We start from the raw sequence: 26,774 nt of genomic DNA on the forward strand, positions 1-26,774 counted from the left end.
ACAATATTAGTTTATTCTACCCTTAAATACAAGTAAAAAACCCAATAAATATCGAGGATGAACCACAAACAATATAGACTGAAATTAACCCGTATATAGGATCAACTAACGAAAATCCATAATCAAGCATCGAAAATTATAATAATGAACCCAAAAAGAAAGAGGGAATACTAACTGATCAAAGCGCAAGTCCAGCATCGTTATCGAATCAAGATAAGAGGTAATAAAAGAAATGGAAAGAACTTACAGGACAAAGCAGGGAAGGGAAATCTTTGGATGTCGCTGGGCGGCAATCACTTGACTCACTTGACTAACGAAGAAGTCTCTGGCCTACGTTCTGTGCACTTGAATGCTCGGTGTTTTGCGTTTTCAAGCGATTGAAGTACACGCGTTGTTTAATAAGTACGTTGCACGACACCATTACAAAAATTAAAAAAATTGATAAGTGGCGCGGGCGGTGGTTGCCACGTGGGGAGAATAAGGAGGGCATTATAATTTTTCGCGAATTACATGCGTTGGACAAAACTCCCGAATCAAAAGTACCAATGATGCCCTCAAAAACATAAATATGACAAGATCCATCGTTCCTCTTCCGATTCACATATAGCTTTTTTTCCCTACCACTCTCTCCCCGTTATTCTGTTCTTGATCAATGGCTTGGATTGTAGGACTTTTGCAGCAGCCGGATCGAACGCTGCTAAGTATAAATTGATGTTACCTACCGGACTTCCCATCTTGCGGTCGCCATGACTAACAATCCCTCCTGGCTTGAGCCCTACTACTGTCCTCGATTCCCCTATTCTTCTCTCCAACATGAAGGATAGGGCTTTCCCTGAAATTTCTCTAGGATTTCTAATTTGGTATTTAGGCGTAATGATATGATCTAGCGATTTAGATATCAATAGTATCATTTATTACTGTTTACTCTCCCTCTCACTAGGGGTGTCAATGGGCCGGGTTGGGCCGGGCCTGCCTAAACCCTGACCCTGACCCTGACCCAACCCTGGCAGGGCCAAGAAACCCTCAACCCTAACCCGACCCTGCCAGGGTTTTCCCTAACCCGGCCCGGCCTGACCCGACCTTGATAGGGTCGGGTTGGCCCTGATTGACCCTGACCTTGACTTTATTTATTTATTTATTTATTTTTTGGAAATGGTTTTTCTTATGCCTGTAATAATTTTTACTATGTCAAAGTTGATCAGATTGTAATTTTCTAGGATTTGTCAGCATTGCAAGTAAAATATTTTAACTTAATTTAAAGCAGTAAAAATGAACAGCTTATAAACAGTGCACTCAATGAATCTCGTTAGATTGTCCGATGGTCAATCTCGATAAGGCACCAATCATGTTACATTCAAACACCATGACCGATCAAAAAGCCAAGTAAGAGAAAGAAACAGGGCAATAAGCTCACAATACTCAAATTAAGATCATTAAAGCCTTAACCAATATAACATCTTATACAAATATAAAAAATTCTGAGTATAGAGTCTGAGTAGTTCATGCCGAAGATACCCAAGGTTAAGACCCACTCCAATCCACCTCTCTTGAAACCTTATGAAAGCAGGATTCATACTACATCATATCATTATTTAGTGTCGCATTAAGCTGACAAAAAACAGGAGAAGCATCATCAATCTCATGACTGTGTAACCATCACACTAACCCGAAGGTCGGGTTACTAAAAGCCACACAAAAAAATATTCAATAATCCAAAATAAAGAACGATATGAAGAAGGGTATTAGAAAAACAGAGGAAGAGTGTACAGAAAGGGAAGGGAGGGAACCATGGAAGAAAGAATGGGAATGGAAAGGAAGTCTATTTGTACGGTCATGGATACAGAAAATGGGACACCTAAAACCTAAATCCGATATAACCGACCAGAAATAGGTAGGGAATGATGAGACTTGACTCTTTGAGTCTTCATATGGCGACACTTTGGCATTTTAGGTTTTTGATTGTTCTGTTAATCTAATATAATGGAAGAAGAGTTGGGCTCACTGGGTCGAGTTACAGGCTCCAAGAGATGCTTTGATCCAAGAGCTAATATAATGGAAGAAGAGTTGGGCACTTAGGCTCACAGATTCCATTTTTTTTTTTTTTTTAATACTTTCTTAATACGAGAAAAAAAATTGGAGAGATATAAAGAGAAAACGTCATCGACATTACCGGAGCGAAATCAACCCGTCAATCACTTGCAGAAGCTGGTTGCCGCCGCTGCTATGGAAGAGATAGAAGTGCCGCTGGGAGTGAGGGAGAGCGGAGAGGTACAACGCAAGCTGCTGGATTGCCGCTATGAGTGAAGGAGAGGAAGGTCGCAGGTTGTTGCTTGCCTCCGAAAACTTTGGTCGCCGATTTTCGCCGTTGTGCATGTAGCTTTTGGTCAGTCTTCTCCTCCAAAGTCCAAACGAGAACGATAGCAGAGGGAAAGAGATGGGGTTTGGAGACGGCGCGTGAAGGGAAAGAGAAGGGGTGAGTGAAATGTAAATCGCTTTTAGGTTTTGAGGGTTTAGAGGGTTTTTTTATTATTATTATTTTTTTTTTTTTCGATAAGTTTTTTTTATTTTTTTTTATTTTTTTATTTTTTTTATTTTAAGGATAAAGAAGAATAAAATATATATAAATATCTATATATCTATATATCTATATATTATATATATAAAAGTATATATATATATACTTAAAAACAATTCAGGGTCGGCCAGGGCCGGATCGGGATCAACCCAAGGCCTAAACCCAATCCCGACCCAACCTTGTCAGGGTCAAGCTATTTCTAAACCCTGACCCACCCTTCGGGCTGAAAAATCAGGGTTGGGTTTGGGCCGGGCTCAGGGCAGGTTCGGGCCGAGCGAGCTTTATTGACACCCCTACCTCTCACTCCCCTTCCAATTCTACAATTGCATCCTTTAACTTGAGACTAGAGTTTCAATCCTAATTTCTGATAAATGTTGAGGAAACAAAGACGGGAAGCAAAGAAAGAAAGGGGAAGGGAATTTACATTCTCTGGCACCGGTGCTTCAAGCCTGAATTGTCGTCGAACGGGAATGGGCGACGACGGTAGGTGGCTCGGCTATTGGCCGTTGAAGTCGAGCAGTCGAGCTCTATGCTCTGAGTCTGTAGAAGATAGAAGGATAAATGACTAAAAATAACGTTGTAGGGGGTATTTAGGGGTTTTTATTTGGGTGGGTGTTAAAATTACAAAACCACCTGTGACTTTTTTATATAGGCTTATGTTCTCTGTGTCGCAGCGTAGCCTGCGCCCAGACTCATGGGCCTGCCATTCAGGGGGTATAGGGTGGTCATTTCGTCAACCCCCATGTGTATGGGCGCAACCTGCACCCCCGGCACAGAAAACATTCTCTTGTTTTGTATTTATGCATACACCTCTGTTTTCCAGAATAATCAATACGTAAAACCACTCTGTTAATCAGGGCTGAAAATGTAAAAATGTATCATATATTGACCAAATTGCCCTTCTAAAATTAACCTCTTCTTCCATTGTTTCCCTTATTTTTACTCTTGAAGAACCTTCTTGAAGAGAATTATCCATGCCCGCACCATCTCTCCCATCTCCGGTAAGCCCCCATCTCACTCACTACCTCTTCTCTCTCTCTTTTTCTTCTTTTAAAACCTAATCGAATCATAAACCATAATCATATTCAAACGATACTACATTAGATCAATGAAGAATCATTTAAGGATAAAATGAGCTTAACTGCGGCAGGAGACTTTCGAAAATTATTGAAATCAGATCTGCTCTACAAGATTTTAAGTTGATTCATTTAGATCATAAGAATAGGGTTGATTCGAACTCTCGAATGTCAATTGCAGGTAAATCAAGATTTTCCAAAAAGCTAGATAACCATAACTAGGGATTTATTACAAACCATTATAAAAAAATAAAATAAAATTGGATTCGTAAAATAGCCTCCCTTTAGCTTCCATAATCTTTATATCTGCTTGGGTATGGGTTTGCATATGAGTCATAAGAACCCATATAGGATTCATAAACAAGAGGTCGCGTTTGGTTGAAGGTTTATAAGGAATCAAATTTTGATTTTGAATATGGTTCATGTGGATTCGTAGTTGAAAACAAAAACTGTTTGGTTACCCTGAGTCTGTTAGATGGAATCCTTCTGAACCCATTTGTAAAACTGTTTGATTACCCTTCTCTTCCAAGATAAAGTGAGATTACAAAATTTATGAGAACAGGAAGGAAACTTGCCAAAGTAATATAGAATAATAGTGATCTTCCCCTTCAAAATCGTTTTCATGTAATAAAAATCTAGATTGAACTTCAGAAAACAGAAGTACCAACATTAACAAAGTAACTAACAGAGAGAACATCCAAGCATAGAACACCTTGAGTGCAAGAAGAATTGCCACTGCCATGAGAGGGATGATGGGATTGGGAAAAAAATAAGGAAATAAGATGACTTAAATTATTCTCAATTTGTAGATCAGATTAAAGGGAAATCACAATCGAGTACCAATCTTAGGGAGCTTAAGTAATACCCAAAATATTATATCAATACAATGGTTGGATGAGAATTAATTTGAAAACTTTCAGATATGGGTCAGACAATAGCAGAAAATATGAGATTCTCAATATCAGCAGATCCTAAAATATCGAGAATATTATCTCAACCCAATGATTGGATGAGAAGTAATTTGAAAACTTCCAGATCTGGGTTAAACAATCGCAGAAAATAAGAGATTGATACAATGCATAAATCAAAGACATTCCCTCATTTTTCATCCACTTGTAGCCCTTTAGGAGTAGGAGTAAGAAAATGAGGAGCAGCAACATGTGTGGGGCTAAAAGCAAATTTCTTAACTTATACGTATTTCCGTTTTCTTATGTTAAAGTTATGGGTAAAAGAACTCTGTTCGGGAGTGTGTCCATCTCATGAGTCTCTCTCTCTGTTCCTCAAATGAAAAGACATCTTTGCCCTCTTGTTTTGGAGAGGAGAGATATGACACATGGGAGTGTTTGTTAGGAACTTGGGTCTCATCCTCAAAAGCTAGCCGTTAAGGAGAGGGTACCCAAGTACTTATTAACCCACCCGCATCCCCTTTCATATCCGATGTGGGACTATTATTTTTGTTTTATGCGTGGATATTCTAACAATCTCCCCCTCCACGCGGATGACAAACACGTGAAGCCTGAGATCCCAATCTCCCCTTTTACACGGGATCTGACGTGGAGCCTAAGATTAAACCCCAAGAACTCTCGATCAAACGAGAATTTCTACGTCCCGGCTCTAATACCACTTGTTAGGAACTTGGGCCTCATCTTCAAAAGCTAGTCGTTAAGGAGAGGGTGCCCAAGTACCTATTAATCCACCCACATCCCCTTTCATATCCGATGTGGGACTATTCTTTTTGCCTTATGCGTGGATATCCCAACAATGTTGGCGTAGGCTACACTCCCGGATAGTAAACTACTTCCCTAAAATTATTTATTTATAAAATTTGAATCTCTTGGTATAATTTGGCCCTTCAGATTTAATTACTGTAAAGATTTTAGAATTGAAGTTACTAAATCGCAAAGATGTGAGTGATAGTGATTGACGGAGAAATTTGTGAGTTGATCTCTGCATCACATACATACTTGAGAAAAAGAGGGGTGAAGTGTTGTACGAGAATGGAAAAATTATCTGCTCCATTTCTTGCTCGATCCATTTCTCCAAATCCCTCTAATACGGGGTGGACCCTATCCGGGCAGTGTGCTTGGGCAAGGGATTGGATGATTATTTCTACACCCTATTAGAAAAATTTAGGAAAATGGAGCAGATCATGTGATCCATGAGAATGACTACTTGGGAGGCCATGCCCAAACTGTCAACTATTGACAGGATTTGGACCTTCATGGTTACTTTTTTGACCACAATATTCAGCTCAGGGCGTATGAAATGGTTCTCGTACGTGAACCCGAGCTAACTGCCCTTAGATGCGACACCTAATCCATAGCTATATTTAGCTAGCTAGTTCTATTTTTTCCACCTAAATAAGAGAACCAGACAGTAAAACCGTGCAAGTATATTTTCCTTCTCACATTGGAGACCCGGATCCACCACCCAACCCTAAATTCACTCAAGATTGGTTGGTCCATGCGGTTAATCCAGGTCTCATAACAATTGGTTCGGTGTGTTAAGACGTGCATAATAGGACCGACATTTTCAAGGGCCAGGATTCTAGATTTTAGCCTAAAATATAGGAGCATAGGTTTTGACGGTCAGGGGCTCTGTGCATACTCTATCAGTAGGTCCTACCGTTGTCAAAGAAAGATTGGGCCACGTTTTATGTTTATTCTCAATGAACGACTGATGATGATACAATACAACGGAGACGTCCTGAGATGATCTAAAGGGACGATTACGATTCCCATCCATCGGCTGTGTTTAATCTATGGACAGGTTCGACGATTGATTCAGCAGCACAGAAATGCCACGTGTACCTACAGTTGACTAAAACTGACTGAACGTTTCTGATTGCTAGGAGCAGTTGGCCTTTTGTACTGGTCTGAACGGTATGGGCTCATCGATTCGTTGATTCATGGCGGATAAGAGTCAAATAAAATACATAAAAATAAACCAAAGACAAGAAAAGACCGTAGGGATTTTTTAAACCTTCTTGTTCTAAAAAAAAATAAAAAAAGGGGAGGGAGAAATGAAAAGGAGAATTTGGAAACACTTCCCATGCAGCCTCGAAATCACAGCGGTTGAGCGTTTCCTTCCGTTACATTAATTTCGCCTAAAGCCAAACCCTAGAATTCAAGTTTATTTTCTTACTGGCGAGGGGCTTAGGTGGTTTATCGTTTCATCCTCTGTGATTCTTGGAAGGAAGTTTGTTTGGTTATGTTTGGGCTAAAGAACTATATTTTCAGTTTTCCCAGAGCTCAAGTCATGGTTCATTTCTTGTGATGAGACCGTTTGATATTGTCTGATTTGGTGGCTGTGGCTTTAGATATCAATTAAATTGAATAGTTCTCTACAGGAGATCCGTTGGCGGAACAATCATGGATGAAGGAGCAATTAATCCAGTTCTATGCTGTAACCTTGCGATTTGAGGTTGGTCTTTACGGTTTGTTTTGAAGCGGGAAGTGTGTTGTTACTTTTGGCTCCAATTGTCGATCTCAAAATTTCTCTTTGACAAAGAAATCCATTTCGTGGTTTACTTGTTGACATATAATCCACTTTTAGGGTTTTTGGTCTGAGGATTTGAGGTGGCTTTTACAATCTGATTTTTGCTACAAATCCTTACTCCAGCGATTGTGCTTCTTGTAAGGAGGAAAGATGAGTACTCAGAAAAGAAGGAATTTTCAGATAGAGGCTTTTAAGCATCGGGTGGTTGTGGATCCGAAGTACGCAGAGAAGACATGGAAGATACTTGAGCATGCGATACATGAGATATATAATCACAATGCAAGTGGGCTCAGTTTTGAAGAGCTATATAGGTTTTGGTCTTTGCCTTAAGCTTCAATTGTCATTTTTTGTTGCTTTTAACCAGTATTCTTACTTCATTCGGATTACAACTTTCGTATTTAAGAAATTTGTCTGTACTTTCTTATGCTTATGATTTCAATTCAATATGTGCTACTGTCTTCGTGGGTTTCATTTTTTCAGTATTGATTTGGACTCTCTGTTGCAATGCCATTCTAGTTTTTTATATATATATTTTTTCGTGTTAGATTTTGGAAGGGTTAGCTTAGTGACGCGGGAAGCTAGGGTACTTAGGAATTTTTAAACTGTCTCAGTTGAAATAATGGAACCAAATATCTTATGCTTTCCATAAAATTATCCTTGTAGTCCGCTTTGGTGGTTTTTTAGAAGCTATATTACCTCAGGAGTGGTGTAAGTTTCATGCTTTGTCTTACTTGTAAAAAACTATGTTGCACACTTGCACTCCTCCCTTCCCCCGTGATGAGTATGCCAAATAATGTTCAGTCACCTCAAAACAACTTAATTAGTGGTAATTTTCTTTGTTCCTTGGTGAATCCCCCCCAGTCCCCCAAATACATTCTTTGAATCCTCAAGCTTTGGCATTTAGGTTCTTTTGTGTATTATCAGGTGGATACGTCTGTAGTCTATGGAATCCCTATCCCATGTAGGTACTATTCCAAAGATAACTCCTTTCTACCTTCATCTAGTTATCAGGTTGACAATATCCCTTTCATTCTTGCATTTTAGTGGGAATAGATTTGTTCCATCATGGTTGGTCCACTGCCATTTTTTTAAAGGACCGCATCCTAGTTTTTGTTGATTCAGTTCACCATATTTATTAATTTTCATGTGAATTGCCTGCCGACCGATTGCTGATCGCTGCTGGGACTTAGTGAGAGGTGAATTTTTCTTAAAAAGAGTGGTAGGGTGTTGGGGAAACTTGTGGCTGATGTATAACTCCCAGCCCCTCCACCTCTTAGCAGTGATGCAAGTTTATCTAGATTGGTAGATTTTGGCTGTAGAAACATTGCAAATGCAGTTCCAAAAGAGAGAATCTGGAACTGACTAGCAGAACCAGATTCACCAAACAGAGAAATAGGACTGTTCAAGGAGAAACCGGATAATTTGAAGCAGAGAAAACAGAATGGTCTGATTTTCTGATCTTCTTCTAGTACAGAATAATTGTACTAGATATCTCAGATGGCTTGTACAAACAAATCGTAGTACTACTAGAAAGCAAGTAGCAGTACTAGAACTAGAAAATCAGCAACTCAAACGCAGCAGAACAAATCAGAATTTCCAAGAACAGATAATCAGGAACTAGAATGCAGATTTTGAAGCAAAACAGAGTAGTATTCTAATTGCAATGCCCAGAACAAACTAGCAGGAAATACTTGGCTGAACAGGGGTGCCTCAGATACTCGAAGAATAGAATAAACTGACCTGTTTATAAGAATAATGAACTAGAGTAAGTGTAATGATAGAACAGGCTAATAATCCATTTAAACCCCCTTGGAATCCACTAAGTCTATACTGAGGAATCCACACAGAAAAACAGTACTGTATCCACAGCAAATTTCAGAAAATCTAAACGTTTTACTTCTCAAATCATTGTGTGTGTCTATTTATATGATTTGGAAGGACCAATTCAGGGCTGGAAGACAGACTTTGACCAACTCCTGGACTGAAATGAAATCAAAGTTCGGAAACAAATAAACAACTCTATAGCTATCGACCATTCATAGTAGGTATTCTAATCCCTCTAGAACTCTTAATAAATAATCAATATATAAGCTGGAATCCACTAACTACCGAACTAATTTTCAATCAAAAAAATAAATATCCTTCTTTTAGCTTTGGATACTGCATCGAGAAAATAGGAGGGGAAAAATTGAAAAAATATGGCGAGTTTCGAATCATTCTCCTTCTCGATCTACTAATCATTAGCTGCCTTATATTTCCTTTTTGTGTTGAAAGTTGAAACCACCTACTTGAATTCTCTAGTGGCAAAAGTTGATATCTTTGTTTTGAGTAGCTGAAATTTTGTTGCCAAAAATAGCTCGAGTACAAGCATAGGTAATCGAAGCCTGGTTTAAGGCTTGGTTTAAATTTGGGCATGGTTTTAGTATTAGTTTGGGTTGGGCTTTAATTTTTTGGTTTTATTATTGTAATGGGTCTAATTTGTAAGCCCAAAAGTGGGAGTAAAGGGGGTACGCTAAAATTATTATATTATTTTAGTGCGTCCCATGCTAGTAGTTGATAAGATTTTTACTATAGTCTTATTAAGGTTATTTATTTTAGTAAAGCCTACTAGTAGTTTAAATCTATTAGGAAAGTTAAGAGTCAGAGGGGGACCAACCCCCACAATTTATGGTGATGAATGAATTGATTTTTTGGTTTTGGGAATATTGTCAATGGTGGTTTCTCTCTCTCTTCACTACTCTAGTTCTCTCCCTTCTTTTCTCTCTCTCTTGTTTTCTTGTATCTGTCTCTTTCTTCTACCTTTGCTTCTTTTTCTGGTTGGGGATGGGGTGGGGTGGGGGAAGATACAAGTATCTCTTTCTCCTACCATTGGCTTTAACATGTATCATTATACACTCTCAAGAGGGGGGGGGGGGGGGCTGAAATGTTTAGCATTTGTTTTACTATGAATTTATGTTTTTACGCATGATGGGTGGTGAACATGATGCTTTCTTTCAAGTTCTTGATAAACATACACATCTTTTTATCAATTATAATTCATTTTTTTGTCCTTCAATTGCTTGTCTAGTTGTGTCTGTATGTTTAAAGTGTCCCTCTACAGTGAGTCGTATTTTTGCTTATGATCCTCCTTTTTCCCATAATTCTATATTTCGTTAAAGATGCTTATTATGAAATATGGTTTAAGCCTATCGGTTTATGTTTTGCCTTTTTGTCTGGTTAAGATGGATGAAAAATACCCCCCATCCAAAGGCTTTGGGTTTCTTTTGGAATAAATGACTAAAGTATATAAAACTTCTTAGGGAGTCTAAGCAATTGCTCTCCGTCCATGCGTACTGAGTTTAATGTGCTGAAAACAAAACTTTGGATATGAATACGTACTTGGAAATAGTTTAGCATGTGTTCATATGATTGTACTATAACAGAGTCATAGAGTCTTTATTCTAATGGTATCATGTGTGTCTGCTGGAGTTGGGAGTCATTAAGAAGTTTCTCTTCCCCCCCCCCCCCCCCCTTGATGTGCTTGAATTCTTTCATATTTGTTTTCCTTTTCTTGGGTTGGGCTGGGGGGTGGTGGTCAAGGAATGGCTTTTATTAGAAAAGATGGATTACACTCTTAAGAGATCGGTGGAGGTCTTTCCTTTCCTCTCAAGTGGATTGCCTCTACTCTATTAGACTCGACCTTCTGAAAAGCGAGGAAAGTAGGTAGGCTAGGGAGATGCTCAAACCGGGGCTGTTATGAGAGCCTGGAAAGCTGGGCTAATAGTTGCTGTTTGCTCTTCCTATTGGGAAGCGGATTAGTCCTGGTAGTCTGTCCCCTCTAGTGATCCTAACCAGTCCAGTTTCAGCAATGAAGACCCGCAGCAATCAAGGGAAAGGAGATACTTCCCCACCAACAACTGTTCGATAGTCCAAGTTCTCAACAGGCCTAGCTAGCTGCCTTAGAAGAAGAAGAAATGAACCCAATTCTCGTGTCTGGAAAAGAACCACATAGAGATAGAGTTCAATATCAAAAACAATGTTACCCGAACCCCAAGCTACGAGAACACCAAAACAATCCCAGCAAAGAGATTCGCTACATTGGAAGACACCCCAAATGGATGGCCTGTCTGTTTATTCTTGCCGTTGCCTAATGATCAGCATCAGCCACAACATTAGCTGATATTAGCTGCCATTGAAAAGAATTTCTCTATTAAGTAATCTGGCATTTCTTATTACGTGCATGTATCTCCATGGCCCTTCCATATTTGAGCTCAACCAATTTATAACTAAAGCTGCATCAACCTCAACAATCAAATTCAGCCACCCACTGGAAGCAAGGTTCTAAATCTCGGTTTTGAGGCCGGTTTTGACCAGCCAGGAAAACGAGATTTCCCAGGTTTCGACCAAAAACAGGTCGAAACCTGGTATATTCTGGCAAAACTTGACATGTCATGTGCTGTCAAAGCTGGTTGAAACTAGGCTGGTCAAAACTGGTAGAAACTTGGTATTTTTTGGTCGAAACTACCAAAATGTGCGAAATATGGTCGAAACCTGACTTGTACCAAGTTTAGTTTCGGTTTTTTGGGAAACCGAGATATCTTGCTCGAAAGCAGTAGAAGTCTTGAACCATGATTGGAAGATTCTTCCTCTAAGCCTGGATTACTGCCTTTAGTTGAGATGCAGTGCAACCTCACCAATTAATAGGACCTGAGAATGCCAAGATAATGTGCCTTGATGATCTCTGCATACCCCACCTATACTGGTTTACTGGATTGCCTATGGAGCTTTTGTCAAAATTGATGCAGATCGACCAGCAGGTACCTGGTCCAAATTCTGGGTTTATTCAAACCCATTGATTTCTGCCCCGAAGTGAGGTATTGTCCAGCAGCATAAAATTGGATTCACTTCCAGAATAAAAGAGGAGATCAATCAGTTATTTAATAAGATATTTTCTGTCCTATTTCCTATTACAGTTTAATTTCAGTTCATTATGAGGTGATTGATTAGTTTTATTTGGAGACTGTCATTTGCTATCACCAACCTGTCATGAAGGGTTTATTTTCCAGAATTGAACAGATCGTTCAGCTCTATTGGGAGGAGATTTCGTGACCAAGTGGGCCCCACAGCCAGCTAGCTAGCTAGTGAATTCAAATTTAAGACTCAATTGGCAATACGTGGAGGACTCCTACAGCTGTTATAATTAGTTATATTAGATAGGTTTCTATTGGGATTTGTTTCCGTTTTGGTTTTATTAATAAACTTATATGTAACCTGAAATTAAAAGGTTTGTTAGATTTAATTTCCTCGATAGATTACTTTTATTTGGTTTTCTTTTAATATATTTGTAATATCCATTAGCTGGGGACGATGGAGATAATGAATATTTAGATTTGTCTTCATGAAGCTGTGCGATTCAGTTGAGACGTGAGATGTCTTGACAGGGTGAGATACCTATGGTTGAGAGGCCTAGGAGAGAATGAGAAGCTCAATCCAAATCTATCCATCTACCTTTCTTCGTTAATTGATTTGCTCATGAGAAATCTGTGTCCTGAATCCGTTGCAATCTGAGATCCATTCGAAAATCTAATTGGGTGGTTGCTATCCTTGTTCGATTGCTGAGAAGTGCTACTACTGATATCTAAGTGATCCTGCTGTGGAATTAGTTCCTAGTTGGGGATGATTCTACATTATTTGGTATCAAAGCCTATCATGGCTAGCCATGAGTTACCAGAATCTTACTATGGACTGGAGCTTGTCCTTAATCACACCAAGGTGATGCAGGTGCACTACCTTGGACCAATCCAAACCCATTTGGGTATCCAGATGGAGATGAACCGGGTCCAGTTTGAGTCTTGGGTCTAGTAGGATATTAGTAGTCTTTTATTCTTTTGTTTTATTTTGAATACGGTATAAGCAGTGATAGAGTTTCATTATGTTTCAGTTTTTAGAGTTAGAATGGGAGTGCTTTGATTTCTTTTATTTATACCATGCAATTGTGCAATTAGAACTCAGATTGAATAGAATGGAATAGTGAAGTGTTTGTGAGTGCCTGTGTGGCCTAAGTGATTGTGCGATCTTCTTCTTTCCCCCCTTCTTATGCGATTTCTTCCCCTCCCCTGCAACTCTGAGACCCCTCTCAGGTTTCTCCTCCTTCCATAACCGGCCCGCCACCAATTTGGTATCAGAGCCGAAGGATCTATCATCCTTCCCCATCAATCTCTTTCCTTCCCTTCCCATTAATTTTGTTTCTACTTTACCAAGAGTTGAAACCCATCCCCTTCCTCTGTACGATCCCTTTCCTTTCCCCTCTAAGCTCCCCCATCAATTCCCACTGCAACAACACCCCACCTCTTTTGTTTTCCTTGCTGTTAAAGCAAACAAAAGAAGAAGAAAAAAAGTAGGAACCTCAAACCACTAAAATCCCATACCCTTTCTGCAGTAACCATTTCCCTCTCCCATCTCTCGCTGAAACCCTATCCCAACCCATCCTTTTGATTCCCAGTTTCCCTCTCCACTGCAGTTACCTTAAAAAAAAAATCTACACTGTTAGAAACAGAGGAGTCGAATGAAAACCCAGCCTCAACCCTCCCTTTGATTCCAGCAGTAAACCCAACCCCCCACGATTCCATAGCCCTTTTCTATCCGCTCCTTTCTTCTTCGACCGAACCCCCCTTAGGGTTCCCCCATACGTATTGCTTCTTGTGTTCCTTCTTGAACTTCCATATTATTGTTTTGCCCCCCTTTTAGGAACTTCAACTTATTTATGATTTTGCCCTCTTAAATTTTTCCAATTTTTACTGTTTTGCCATTAATTCATTAATTAGGGTATTTTTGTGGTTTTTTTTTTTTTTTTTTGGGTGTGAGCCCATAGTGAGTTCAAGTATAAACCTCGCCGTGGACTCCTTTGTGTTCAAGTTTAGAGTGTGTTTGCCCAATGGAAAACTTGCTATGTTGTTTCCATATTGCGATCTGTGGTGGATATGTTATCAAAGACTGACCAGATCATTATTAAGTTTGAGGGTTATGTATTCGTCCAATTCTCTGTTTCTTATTATTGTGACGTTGTGTATTGTGAAGTGTTTGATTCTCCTCAGCGCATTATTAAATTGGGGTTAGAATGGTTTTAAGAATGAAAAGGCATCGTTGATCGTGACGGAAACTTGTGCACCTTACAACCTTTTCACATGAGCCAGAAATTAATTCTTCATCGGTTAGTTGATGACATTTGTTCCAAGCCAACAAAGGCAACACTAGTGATGCAGCCTCAACTAGAACAGCAAATAGTGGCAACGAAAGACGAGAGGATCATGGATCCGGTAACGATGGAATCCAGTGCAGTGAAAACCATTCCCCATCAGGAGTTCCTTCTCCTCCATGATTTTCCAGACATGAATGCAACCCCAAAGCTTCAAATTTTTCAGCCGATAGCCCCCACTCGTGAGCTTTTAATTCTTCCGTTCTACCAAACTCGTGGATGAGTTTTTTTCAACACCTGGTGAATTGATGCAGGTGCACTACCTTGGACCGGCCCAAACCCATTTGGGTATCTAGACACAGATGAAACGGGTCCAGTTTGAGTCTTAGGTCTAGTAGGATATTAGTAGTCTATTTATTTATTTGGATTGGATTTATATTGTAATCTTTTGTTTTATTTTGAATAGGGTATAAGCAGTGATAGAGTTTCATTATGTTTCAGTTTTAGAGTTAGAATAGGAGTGCTTTAATTTCTTTTATTTATACCATGTAATTGTGCAATTAGAACTCAGATTGAGTAGAATGGAATATTGAAGTGTTTGTGAGTGCCTGCATGGCCAAAGTGATTGAGCGATCTTCTTCTTCTTCCCCCCCCTTTTGCGATTTCTTCTCCTGCCCTGCAACTCTGAGACCCCCTCTCAGGTTTCTCATTCTTCCCTAACTGGCACTCCACCACAAGGTGGTTGTTTGAATGTTCAAAACTCGAGGCTGAGTTTTCCTTAAGTGTGTGTGTGTGTGTGGATGGGGTGGGGGGAGCTGATGCAAATCGATCAACAAGTTCCTGGTCCAACTTCTGGGTTTATTCAAACCAAGGTTCTAAAACTCGGTCTCGACCTGGTCAAGTTTTCCGAGATCTTGGTGAGAGAGTGTATTTTTTTTTTATGTTTCGGTGGGCATATGGCCATAGTCGGCTCTGAAACTTTAAGGTAAGCTTGTTTTAGGCTTAATAAACATATTTAAATGTTCAAATTGAAAAAAAAAAACACCCAATTTGGTGTTTTGGATTTGCACCCTTGGTTGACAGTAAAGGCCGAACCCTTAATGTAATATTGCCTATTCGACACATTTGTTTGAATGATATGACACATAATTGGCAAGTAAACAAGTAAATTATGCACATAATATTGAATAATTTCTTGAGAAATAATTGAAGACTTAAAAGTTTCTACTACAAACCACAAGATACAATGAAATGTTCACAATGCATTTTACATAGACACCCAACCTAAGTACAATGAATAATACAGAAGTCATAGACACCTTACTACTCTAGTCTTCCATGTCTTAACTCCCAAGTACCAACAATATAATACTATGACTCTATACTGAGGAGGTTGAGATTCTCAAAATATTCGAAAGCGCGGTCATAGTTGTCAAGGCGGCTCCTAGGCGGCGCCAAGGCGTCCAGGCGCTTTGGTCGACTGGGGCACCTTGGTCGCCAAGTTGGTGTCGCCTTGCTTTTTTACTATCCTCTCCAACGCCTAGGGTCGCCTACCCGCCGTGACAACTATGATCTCGGTCGAGTTTTTTGAGTTTTTACATTTTTTTGTTTCGTATAATTACTCGTCTCAAGATCTCGGCGAGATTTTGAACTATGATTCAAACCCATTGATGAGGTATCATCTAGCAACATAAAATTGGATTTACTGCCAGAATGAAAGAGGAGATCAATCGGTTATTTGAGGATATATCTTCTATCCTATTCCCTATTATCTCAAGCAGTTTATTTCCAGCACATTATGAGGCGATTGATTAGTTTTATTTGGAGACTGTCATTAGCTATCGCCGGCCTGCCATGAAGGGTTTATTTTCCACAATTGAACAAATATCGTTCAGCTCTATTGGGAGGAGATTTCATGACCAAGTGGGCCCCACAGACAGCTAGCTAGTGAATACAAATTGAAGACTCAATTGCGAATACGTGGACATAGAACTAAAACTTGGAACTCGACCCCAACTCGATCCCTTGGGAAATCGAGTTGACTCGAGATATCTCGAGATCTCGGTCGAGTTGATGCATTTCCAACTTGAAACTTGGTTTCGGTGGGTTTTAGACCTAGTTTGGGTTTGAAACTTGGTACTCAGCCTATTTTAGGCCATTTAAACACAATGGCACTATCAGATTTTGCAAAAACAAAGTCCAAATATGAGTTTCACTTCGGACCCTAGGTTGGTAGGCGACAACGTATTAAAATTCCCTACTCTACACATAATTTAGTAATAGAAAGCAATCAAAACATTCAATTTTTATTAAAAATATTTATACCTTAAAATATAAAACATTATAATGTAATGATGTATTTTACACCATTTGAATTTGGATATTATGTACATATGTTGTACATAATTTTCCAACAAAAACAGGTATTTTTCCTTAATATTATATATATATTTTTTAAATTTTAATAATATTTTTATTGATTCTGAAAAAAAAAATATTTTTTTTAATTGGTGAAAAAACAAAATGACTCCATGAGGCTGTAGAGCATCCAAAGTTGTGAAACATACATGAAAATCACTTCCAAACATTCACTATTCATCCTATTTTTTTCAATTTCTTTTTTCAAAATAATAAATTTTTTTGCAGAAAATATAATAAAAAAAATAATAACAGAAAAAAAAATTCGGACTCCATCAAGTGATAGATCGTCCAAAGTTATGTAATATATATTAAATTGACATGAATCTACCAAGGTTTGAACAAATTTTTTTGAAACAAATAGATTTGGGGAAAATTGTTTACCTTTGAAAAATGCTTCAAATTTGAGATGAATCCTTCAATTGTGTAGTTGAATCAACTCTCCGGCAGGTTGTACGTTGAAATCCAGAGGTAAAATGAGCTCACAGCCTTCATAGGGGAAGAAAAGAGGTTTTGGATAGAACTCGATCGAGATATCTCGAGTTCTGTCGAGTTATGATACTTTTAAAGGATAAGATGGGTCGAGATCTTGAGTGTCGAGTTACGATACTTTTAAAGGATAAGATGGGTCAGACCGAGATATTGCACTTTTAGAACTCGTATTTAGTCTCGTCTCGACCCCTTGGAAAACCGAGATCTCGCGAGTTTTAGTTCTATGGACGTGGAGGACTCCTACAGCTATTATAATTAATTATATTAGATAGGTTTCTATTGGGATTTGTTTCCGTTTTCGTATTGTTAATAAGCTTATATGTAATCTGAAATTAAAAGGTTTTTGGGATTTTTGTTAGGGTTTTGAGATCGACTTTTTCAGGGTGGAGATTTGAGATCGATTCTTCATCAAGGTAGAGATTGAAGATCGATCCTTCATCAGGGTTTTGAGATCGATCTCAAAACCTTGACAAAAATCGATCTCAAAACCCTGATGAAAAGTCGATCTCAAACCCTGATGAACCCATCGATCTCCAATCTCTGAGTCTGGAACTTCAATGCACTCTTCACTCCATAAACCAATCACCACCGAAAAGAGAGACATAATCTTCAAGCATGAACTAGTCTCTAAACAGTCCCAAAACATAGCATAGGGCGCTGCATCCCTTCAAACAAAAAACGAAAGAACCCGCAAACTAAAACTGATATGAATCAATCAATAATGATTGAAACCTTGAAAGGAAGAAGACTAGTTAATGTAGTCCTATATAGGCAAGGCCTAATAGGAGCCAGGTAAGATCAGGGTTCTGAAACTGTTTGCTAATTAGGCAGATTTGGGGCTGTTTGGGGCAAAACTAGGGTTAGGGTTGGATATTGGAAAAGGGGTTTATACGGTATTAATGGGCAGGTCTAGAGGGCTATTATGGTATAAAAAAGTTAGGGTTTGGATGAATTTTGAAATTCTGCAATTTTGGACAGAATTTTGTTGCAGGCTTTGGGTTTTAATGGAGTGAAGGAATGGAGGGGATAGAGTGGGAGTTATGGGCTGGGATTTGGATCGACTGTAGGGAGAAGTGTGGGGGATGTATACTGGAAGTTTGGTTTGAAACTGATGGACAGATGTGAAGTTATGGAGGAGTCCTAGTTAGGGTAGGAGTTGCGGGTTTAATGGAGGGGATGTAAAACCGATTTTGAGGTCTGATGGGGAAAGGATGGCTTAGGTTGGAGGATGAAGGAGAGAAGGATGTATTCTGGAATTGAGAGTAAACTTACTGATCTGAAGAACCAGCAAGGCAGCAGCTAGAAACTTGAAGAAACCTCCCGATCTTCACGATGCAAGGAGTCGTAGGAGTCCTCCCACCCTGTACCACCTTGAGATCCACAAGGATGCAAGCTCAGAGAGCAATAGACTATGGCAGCAGCAAGCTAGAAGCAAAAATATTTTAATTGAACTGTGGGGGAGCCTCCCACGATGGTGTTTATTCATAATCAGGGCTGAGCCCAAAATCCTATTCAGATTAGGAGTTAGGACTGATAATTCCCAATCTGATTCCTAATTACAAACAACAGACTTGTACTCCAAATCTGAGTACAAAAACAAATTTAAACAAATCAATCCTCTAATAAAATTATGGAGGGGAAGTAAATCTAAGCAACAACTTAAAAATAATGAAAGGGGGAAAAGACTGATTTGCCCCTAATAACTTAGACACTAAAAAAAAACTAAGTATGGGAAAAGGCTCCAACGAAAAAACAAAACAGCAGCCTTCTCAAGGCTTCTTCTTCTTCTTCTTAGTGCTTGGACCTGCATCACAAGATACTAGGAAAGTTGTAGCCGTCCCTTGAGATCTTGCTCTGATACCATGTAAATAATAAGAGAAGAGAAAAAGAGAAGGGAAAGAGAGAAGAAAGACAAGAGGGGGAGAGCAATGAGAGACAATAGGTTTTGTGTAACTTTGGGAGTCTCAACTTAGTGTTAGAGTTCCCACTTCATTCAATATATAATCACTTAGAGGAACCAAGGGACACAACAGGAAAATAAGAAAATAGAAAACACATCATAATACCTAAACTACCCCTACTAACATATCTCGGTATTAGCACTAGCTAGCACTAATACCGAGACATTACATAGTCTTTACTAACAGTTATAATTTCCTAGATAGATTATGACTTTTATTTGGTTTTCTTTAAATATATTTGTAATAGCCACTAGCTGGGGACGATTGAGATAATGAATATTTGAAGTTTTCTTCATGAAGCTGTGCGATTCAGTTCAGAGGTGAGATGCCTTGAGAGGGTGAGAGACCAAAGAGAGAGTGAGAAGCTCAATCCAAATCTATCCTTCGACCTATCTTCTACCTCTCTTTATTAATCAATTTGCTTTGTGAGAAATCTGTGTCCTGAATCCACTGCAATCTGAGATCCATTTGAAGATCTAACTGGGTGGTTGCTATCCTTGTTCGATTGCTGAGAAGCGCTACTACTGATATCTTAGTGATCCTGCTGTGGAATTAGTTCCTAGTTGGGGACTGATTCTACATAAAAGGTCAATTTAGTTTGGTTAGAAGGGGAATGTGATGATTCATGTTGAATCCTAGATAATTCTGTCTTCAGGATCTCTGAATGCCCAACCTATTGAGTTAATCTTGATTGCCTTTAGAGCTTCCGTCAAAGTTCAACTTGGTAAATTTAGGTGGCAGAGTTGACCATTACCTTTGTCAGTAGCCCAGCGGTGGAAAAATCTTGTCTTCGCTTCTTGTCTCTTATTTTCCTCCCCTCTATATTTTGTTCTGTATCAAAAGATTGTGCTTTTTGGGCAGCAATCAATTGACCGTCGTTGCATTTGCCACGATCTTGTTTATATCTGTGATGTCTATACTAGCTTGCTCATATTCTTTTTTGTTTTTTTAGGGGGGGGGGGGGGAGTATTGGTAATCATTGTCAAAACTTGGTATGCTGGAGAAAAATCCCCCCTCTCTTACTGTTTCTTCTTTCTTTATCAAATAGGAGTTGATCAATGCATTTTGATATTGTCGTTGAATAAAAAAACAGTTGTGCTTTCTAGAAAGGAGAAGCACCCCTGCTTTACGCATGCATATCTCTTAATTGGTTAATTTGCTGCTGATTGTTGAAGTGTTGATTAATTTGATTCATAGTTTGCACCAGTTTCATGTTTCAGCAAAGTGTTAGAACATTTGTCCTGCAACTTTAATATTGACATAATGTGTTCGTTGTTGATATATATAATGTATACCATGATATTTAATTCTAGTTATTTTTACATCCTTTGAATTATCAATTATGCAGCATTTTGTAGTTATTTTTTTAAACGGATTTTAATAACACATTATGACCCTCCCCCGACTCCGCAGTGGCAGGAGCCTCGTGCACTGGGTACTTCCTTTTTTTTATTATTAAATGGATCTTAATAACACATGTAAACCCATATTTACCATTTCTCTTAGATGTTCAAAGGCAAGAAAGTTTGCATTGTATGCTTAATCTCATGATTGTAGATACCTAAACCTCAGTAGTTTTGCTTGCACTGTTGGGCTTCCATTTGTCATGTTTCTTATATTCACTTAAAACATCTCTGATATGGCTACTAACACATCACCCAAGGATTGGGGCTTAGGTGCTTTGTCTTTCACATGCCAAAATTTCCTGTGTACATGTGCAGGAGATTTGTAGACTGTGATGCAAGTATATCATCATTTGTGTTTTGAGTGATTTTATTTATATTGAATAATAATGCTTGACATAAAGTGGATATAGCCTCCATTTTTACTTTGACACCATACATTTTCCATCATATGAAAAATAATGGAGGGTCAAGCCTCGGTCATGCTTGTTCAATCTGTCACTAGCAATGATAAAGTTATGCAAAGTTAGTGGATGAAATGGAAGCAGATGCTGTAAGCTGCCAGATTTTTTTCTTTTATTTTTGCTCTTCACTGAAGATCTGTGTAAATGACAATGTGCTCCACTTAAGATTCCCTTCGTCTTGACAAAAATACCTCCTGGAAAATAAGTTTTAGTTTTTCGTAAAATTTATTTTGTATTTGTTTGCCATTTGTCATTCTCCTCATTGATTTTACATGATTAGGAACCATGTTCAGGAATGGTTGATTGAGGCAAAGAACATTGTCATATTTTGGCATGGTTCTTAGATGGTTATTTGTGAGAGTGCTACTTTAGCTGCCAAGTATTTAATCTCTTTTGCATTTGAGAATTTGTTCTCCTGATATGCTCAAACCACTTTGGACTCAGGAATGCTTACAATATGGTGTTGCACAAATATGGAGAAAAGCTGTATTCCGGACTTGTGACAACAATGACGATGCATCTAAAAGAAATATCCAAATCTATAGAAGCTGCTCAGGGAGCTTTGTTTCTGGAGGAGCTGAATAGGAAATGGACAGACCATAACAAGGCATTGCAAATGATCCGAGACATACTAATGTATATGGACAGGACTTTCATTCCCAGTACCAACAAAATACCCGTCCATGATCTCGGTTTGAACCTATGGAGAGACAACATTATCCACTCTCCCAAGATCCAGACAAGGCTTCTCAATACACTTCTTGAGCTTGTGCACAGAGAACGGACTGGTGAAGTTATAAACCGGGGGTTGATGAGGAATATAATCAAGATGCTAATGGATTTGGGTTCATCTGTTTACCAGGAAGACTTCGAGAAGCCTTTCCTTGAGATATCTGCCAATTTCTACAGCGTTGAGTCTCAGCAGTTCATCGAGTGCTGTGATTGTGGGGATTACCTGAAGAAAGCTGAGAGACGTCTAAACGAAGAGATGGAGAGAGTCTCCCATTACTTGGATGCAAAGAGTGAAGCCAAGATAACTAGTGTGGTAGAGAGGGAGATGATTGCAAACCACATGCAGAGGTTAGTCCATATGGAGAACTCAGGCTTGGTGAACATGCTGGTGGATGATAAGTATGAAGACTTGGGGAGGATGTACAACTTATTCCGCCGGGTACCTGATGGACTCTCTACAATTAGAGACGTGATGACTGCTCATATTCGGGAAACTGGTAAGCAATTGGTTACTGATCCTGAGAGGTTAAGGGATCCTGTGGACTTTGTCCAGCGGCTCTTGGATGCAAAGGATAAACATGATAAGATAATAAGTTTGGCCTTCAACAATGACAAGACATTTCAGAATGCTTTAAATTCCTCCTTTGAGTACTTCATTAATTTGAATCCTCGGTCTCCGGAATTTATTTCCTTGTTTGTGGATGATAAGCTTCGTAAAGGCCTGAAAGGTGTCAGTGAAGAGGACGTAGAGATTGTCCTGGACAAGGTGATGATGCTCTTCCGTTACCTGCAAGAAAAGGATGTGTTTGAGAAGTACTACAAGCAACACTTAGCAAAACGACTTCTTTCAGGCAAAACTGTCTCGGATGATGCAGAAAGAAGTCTCATAGTTAAGCTCAAGACAGAATGTGGTTATCAGTTTACTTCCAAATTGGAAGGCATGTTTACAGACATGAAGACCTCTCAGGATACAATGCAAGGGTTTTATGCTAGCCAGGCTGCTGATACTGGGGACTGTCCTACACTGGCCGTCCAGGTCCTCACAACAGGGTCATGGCCAACTCAACCAAGCTCCACGTGCAATCTGCCAGCTGAGATTATGGGAATGTGTGAAAAGTTCCGAGCGTTTTATCTAGGGACCCATACTGGGCGGCGATTGTCTTGGCAAACAAACATGGGCACAGCAGATCTGAAAGCAACCTTTGGGAAGGGCCAGAAGCATGAGCTGAATGTGTCCACATACCAGATGTGTATACTCATGCTGTTCAACAATTCTGACCGCCTGAGCTATAAGGAGATTGAACAAGCTACAGAGATACCAGCCTCAGACTTAAAGAGGTGCTTGCAGTCACTGGCCTGTGTGAAGGGGAAGAATGTTCTTAGGAAGGAACCCATGAGCAAGGATATAGGCGAGGATGATGCCTTTTTCTTTAATGACAAGTTCACAAGCAAGTTCTACAAGGTAAAGATAGGCACAGTAGTTGCACAGAAGGAGTCAGAGCCAGAAAAGCAAGAGACCCGGCAGAGAGTGGAGGAGGACAGGAAGCCCCAGATTGAGGCTGCGATTGTGAGGATCATGAAGTCAAGGAGGGTCCTGGATCATAACAACATTGTTGCTGAAGTCACAAAGCAGTTGCAGTCACGGTTCCTGCCCAACCCTGTTATAATAAAGAAACGGATTGAATCCCTTATTGAGCGGGAGTTCTTGGAGAGGGACAAAGTAGACAGGAAACTGTATCGGTATCTTGCCTGAAAAACAACTTTCACTCTGTGGTCCTCTCTTCCGGTCAAGGCCTTGCCTTGAGGTGGAATCGTATCCTCCATTTGGTGAGAAAATGTCTTTGAATTGCTGCAACCTACAAGACTTTCACCGAAGATTTGTTTATTGCCCTCTGCTGCAGGTTCTGTTTATTTTTTATTTTAGTTTTTTCTGCTTAAAATGCCAGATTCAATCATCTCCCGGACAAACTTATGTGCTAAGAGTCTTTGTGGGCTTTAAAAGAACTGAAAACTTGGGGGTGGATGTGCCATGGTAGCAGCTTCAGAGGTTGATAGAAAACATTGACTAAAGGAGATATTTGGATCCAGGAGAAATTGTGGTTACTCAATTTCCATTTTAGTGGTGTTTGTGGGGGTTTCAGTTATGTAGTTCCCATCGAGACAATCCTGGAAAGGAGTTGGCTGTCTAGATCGTGGAGAGGGTAGAGCCGTGATGGATTTGGATACAAGAAAAATAAGGTGCATTAAATAGTTTCATTATGATTTGGCATATTTATTAAAAAGGAAAATTTATTTAGTATAGGTCTGGATTATTCATGTGTCGAATATTAGAGCTTAATTCAATCAAATGCCGCCTTGTATATATTGTGCCATTTGGAATGATGATATGGCTAATCCAGACCATTAGTTAGTATAGGTTTGGATTAGCCATGCGTCAAACATCAGAGTTCAATTCTATCAAATACATATATATATATATTTTTAGTATATGGGAGATCAAAAGAATAGAAATGGGGTGTACATAGTAGTGGATAATGATCTTAAGAATGATGTGTTTGATAATAAAAGATTTGGAGATAGAATTATCTTGAAATGCATTACTCACCAAGATACCACATGTCGTAGTTACATTAGGGCATCTGAAGTGAAAGGAGCCTTAAGAAGCCTTAAGAATGATGAAAAATAGGCAAGACATCAAGTCCAGATGGGATCCCAATAGAAGTAAGATTTACCTGATTGACAACAAGCTTGATGTAGTGCTTTTTGATTCTTGCCGAACTGAGATTACCGTGGGATTCATCCGACAAAATTGGAACAGAAAATTGGTTTCCTTGATAAAGTTCACCATCATAGTATTTCTCGGTTTGTGTGCATCATCTTTGTGCAGGGGCCATGCTGAACTTCGGTTTCCATGGATAAAATTCTGCAGCTTAGTATTTCTGTTTCCTTGGAACAAATTGAAACAGAATTCTGAAGTTTGGAATTTGAAGGTTAGAAAATTGGAATTACTGTTCTATCAAGGAGACGGTCAAGTAATTAGGGTTGAATTGTGTTGTTGTGCTATGTATCCAACCCAAGTTGTTCCATACGACAACCCGCTTGGATTCTAGATACAACACACCAAAATCCCAAACTGAGAAGAGAATCCCTATGATAAGATCCTGGATCTCAGCCCACAAAAGCGGTTCAGTAGGTGAGGGTGCCCAGGACTACATTAACCCACACCAGAGTTCATTACTCAGGGGTGGGAGAGTAGGATTGTAACATTCCACCACGCTTCTGAACTGATGTCCCCGGTGGTCCACTGTATGGCGGCTTTCATTCCGGACCCCTTGAGCACCAGGTAGCCCTTTCCATAGGTCACCCATGCCGGGGCCCCGACCTGTAGACATGGCAGCCCACTCTGATACCACTGATACGATACGATCCTGGGATCTCAACCCACAAAACCAGTTCAATAAGAGAGGGTGCCTAGGACTATATGAACCCATACCAGAGTTCATTACTCTCTGATGTGGGATACCCATCAACTCTCGGGTGGGACAGCAGGATCGTTACACCCTAGGGGTGAGATGTTGGGGGAAACTCAAGTAGATAAGATGCGTTCATGCACATGTTGTGGTCTTTACAGGTTCGTTCACTTCACTTAACCCTAGTGTAAGGTTGGACGTAAGGTGTCAATTCTGAACCGAACTGATAAACCAAACCAAAATTGACTGTTTAAAGGTGAACCAAACCATTGTTAACTGATTCATTTGGTTTTAGATGTAATGATTGATTTATGTGTCCATCGCTTTCCTCAAATTCAAAATTGTTCGAATTTTCTCTTTTCTTTTCTTGGCTTCCAAACATAGCAATGTTCAATAATTGGTTCGATTTTGCTTTTGGCTGAGAAACCGTCTATTGCAAATAAACTAAACCGTTAAACTGATTAAATATCATAATATTGCTTATGGAGAAAGAACGCTACCTGAGTGCGTGTGGTGCACTGCCCTTGGCCTCAACATCGGGGTGAGCGAAATGATCGCCGCACCCCCATGGAAAGGTGGAAACTTCTAGGGGTGCAACAGTCATTTTGTGCCCCAATGTTTGGGTGCAGGGACAGCATACTGCACACGCCCAGGTAGCATTCTCTTTCCCTTTCCGGGAAAAAGAACGCTGCTTGGTTGTGCCCCAACGACCAGACACAAGAGGTAGAAAAATAACCACCACCCCACCCTCCCCTATGTTGGATGCTTGAGCGCACACTCCCATTCGCCTCCATGCTGATGCAGGGGCCACACGACAAAGCAAAATTCCATTTTTTAAGACTTCACAGGGTTATAAAATAACATTCCACCTAAGTTGCTATATAATTGTAGCATACCATCTCATGCTTTTAATTTGCAATGACTATGTAAATTAATGCTTCATAAAAAAAAAAAATAATAAACTAAAAAAAACAAACATAAAAATATATAAAGATTGATGATACCATTCAAACATTCTGAACTAGCCAATAATACAACTGATTGTGAACCAACTCCAGCCAAAATAAAAAAGAAGAAATAAAATTGCAGAAGCTTTATTACTGTTGCAAAAATGCCACTAGCTTGTTTGCTCCCTCTAGCATCAAAGGTTTCCTGATCATGAAAAGTAACCAAGAAGCCTTCTTCGCAACAGCAGCCAGGCAAAGAATTGATCCACCTCACTGAATTTGACTGTAACACAGCTAAAAATTACTTAAAACTTGGATATACAACTAAGCTGATCAGGGGAATGTACAAATTCCTGTATGGAGCGTCCAAAACATGCAATCCTTCGATATCACTGCATATATAAATGGCTGAATGCATTAGACTGCATAATAGGAACTCAAAAAAACTGAAGGCAGAAAATAAGTAACTGTTCTTTGGTCTAGACCTGGTATGGAGTCATTTCACCCGATGCCATTGCTATGTGTAAGTCAGGTCTCAAAAGCTTGACACATTGCTGGCTGGTT

General features: G+C 39.4%; 2 protein-coding genes across 2 annotated transcripts in view; one reads left to right on the plus strand and one right to left on the minus strand.

The window, feature by feature from the left end:
• Positions 1 to 6,922: 6,922 nt before the first annotated feature.
• Positions 6,923 to 23,738, plus strand: LOC122654509 (cullin-3A-like). Its single transcript, XM_043848632.1, has 3 exons — positions 6,923 to 7,233; positions 7,267 to 7,460; positions 21,506 to 23,738. The coding sequence occupies exons 2-3, from the start codon at positions 7,300 to 7,302 to the stop codon at positions 23,544 to 23,546; spliced, it is 2,202 nt and encodes a 733-aa protein (XP_043704567.1). The 5' UTR covers positions 6,923 to 7,233; positions 7,267 to 7,299; the 3' UTR covers positions 23,547 to 23,738.
• A 2,441-nt stretch (positions 23,739 to 26,179) lies between these two features.
• Positions 26,180 to 26,774, minus strand: part of LOC122654510 (probable hexosyltransferase MUCI70) — a 28,050-nt gene continuing 27,455 nt past the window's right edge. Inside the window, exon 9 of the mRNA XM_043848633.1 lies at positions 26,180 to 26,607. The gene's annotated coding sequence lies outside the window, so the exon portion shown is untranslated. The remainder of the gene's footprint in view (positions 26,608 to 26,774) is intronic.

Source organism: Telopea speciosissima, chromosome 3, assembly GCF_018873765.1.
Source record: "Telopea speciosissima isolate NSW1024214 ecotype Mountain lineage chromosome 3, Tspe_v1, whole genome shotgun sequence".
NCBI lineage: Eukaryota > Viridiplantae > Streptophyta > Magnoliopsida > Proteales > Proteaceae > Telopea > Telopea speciosissima.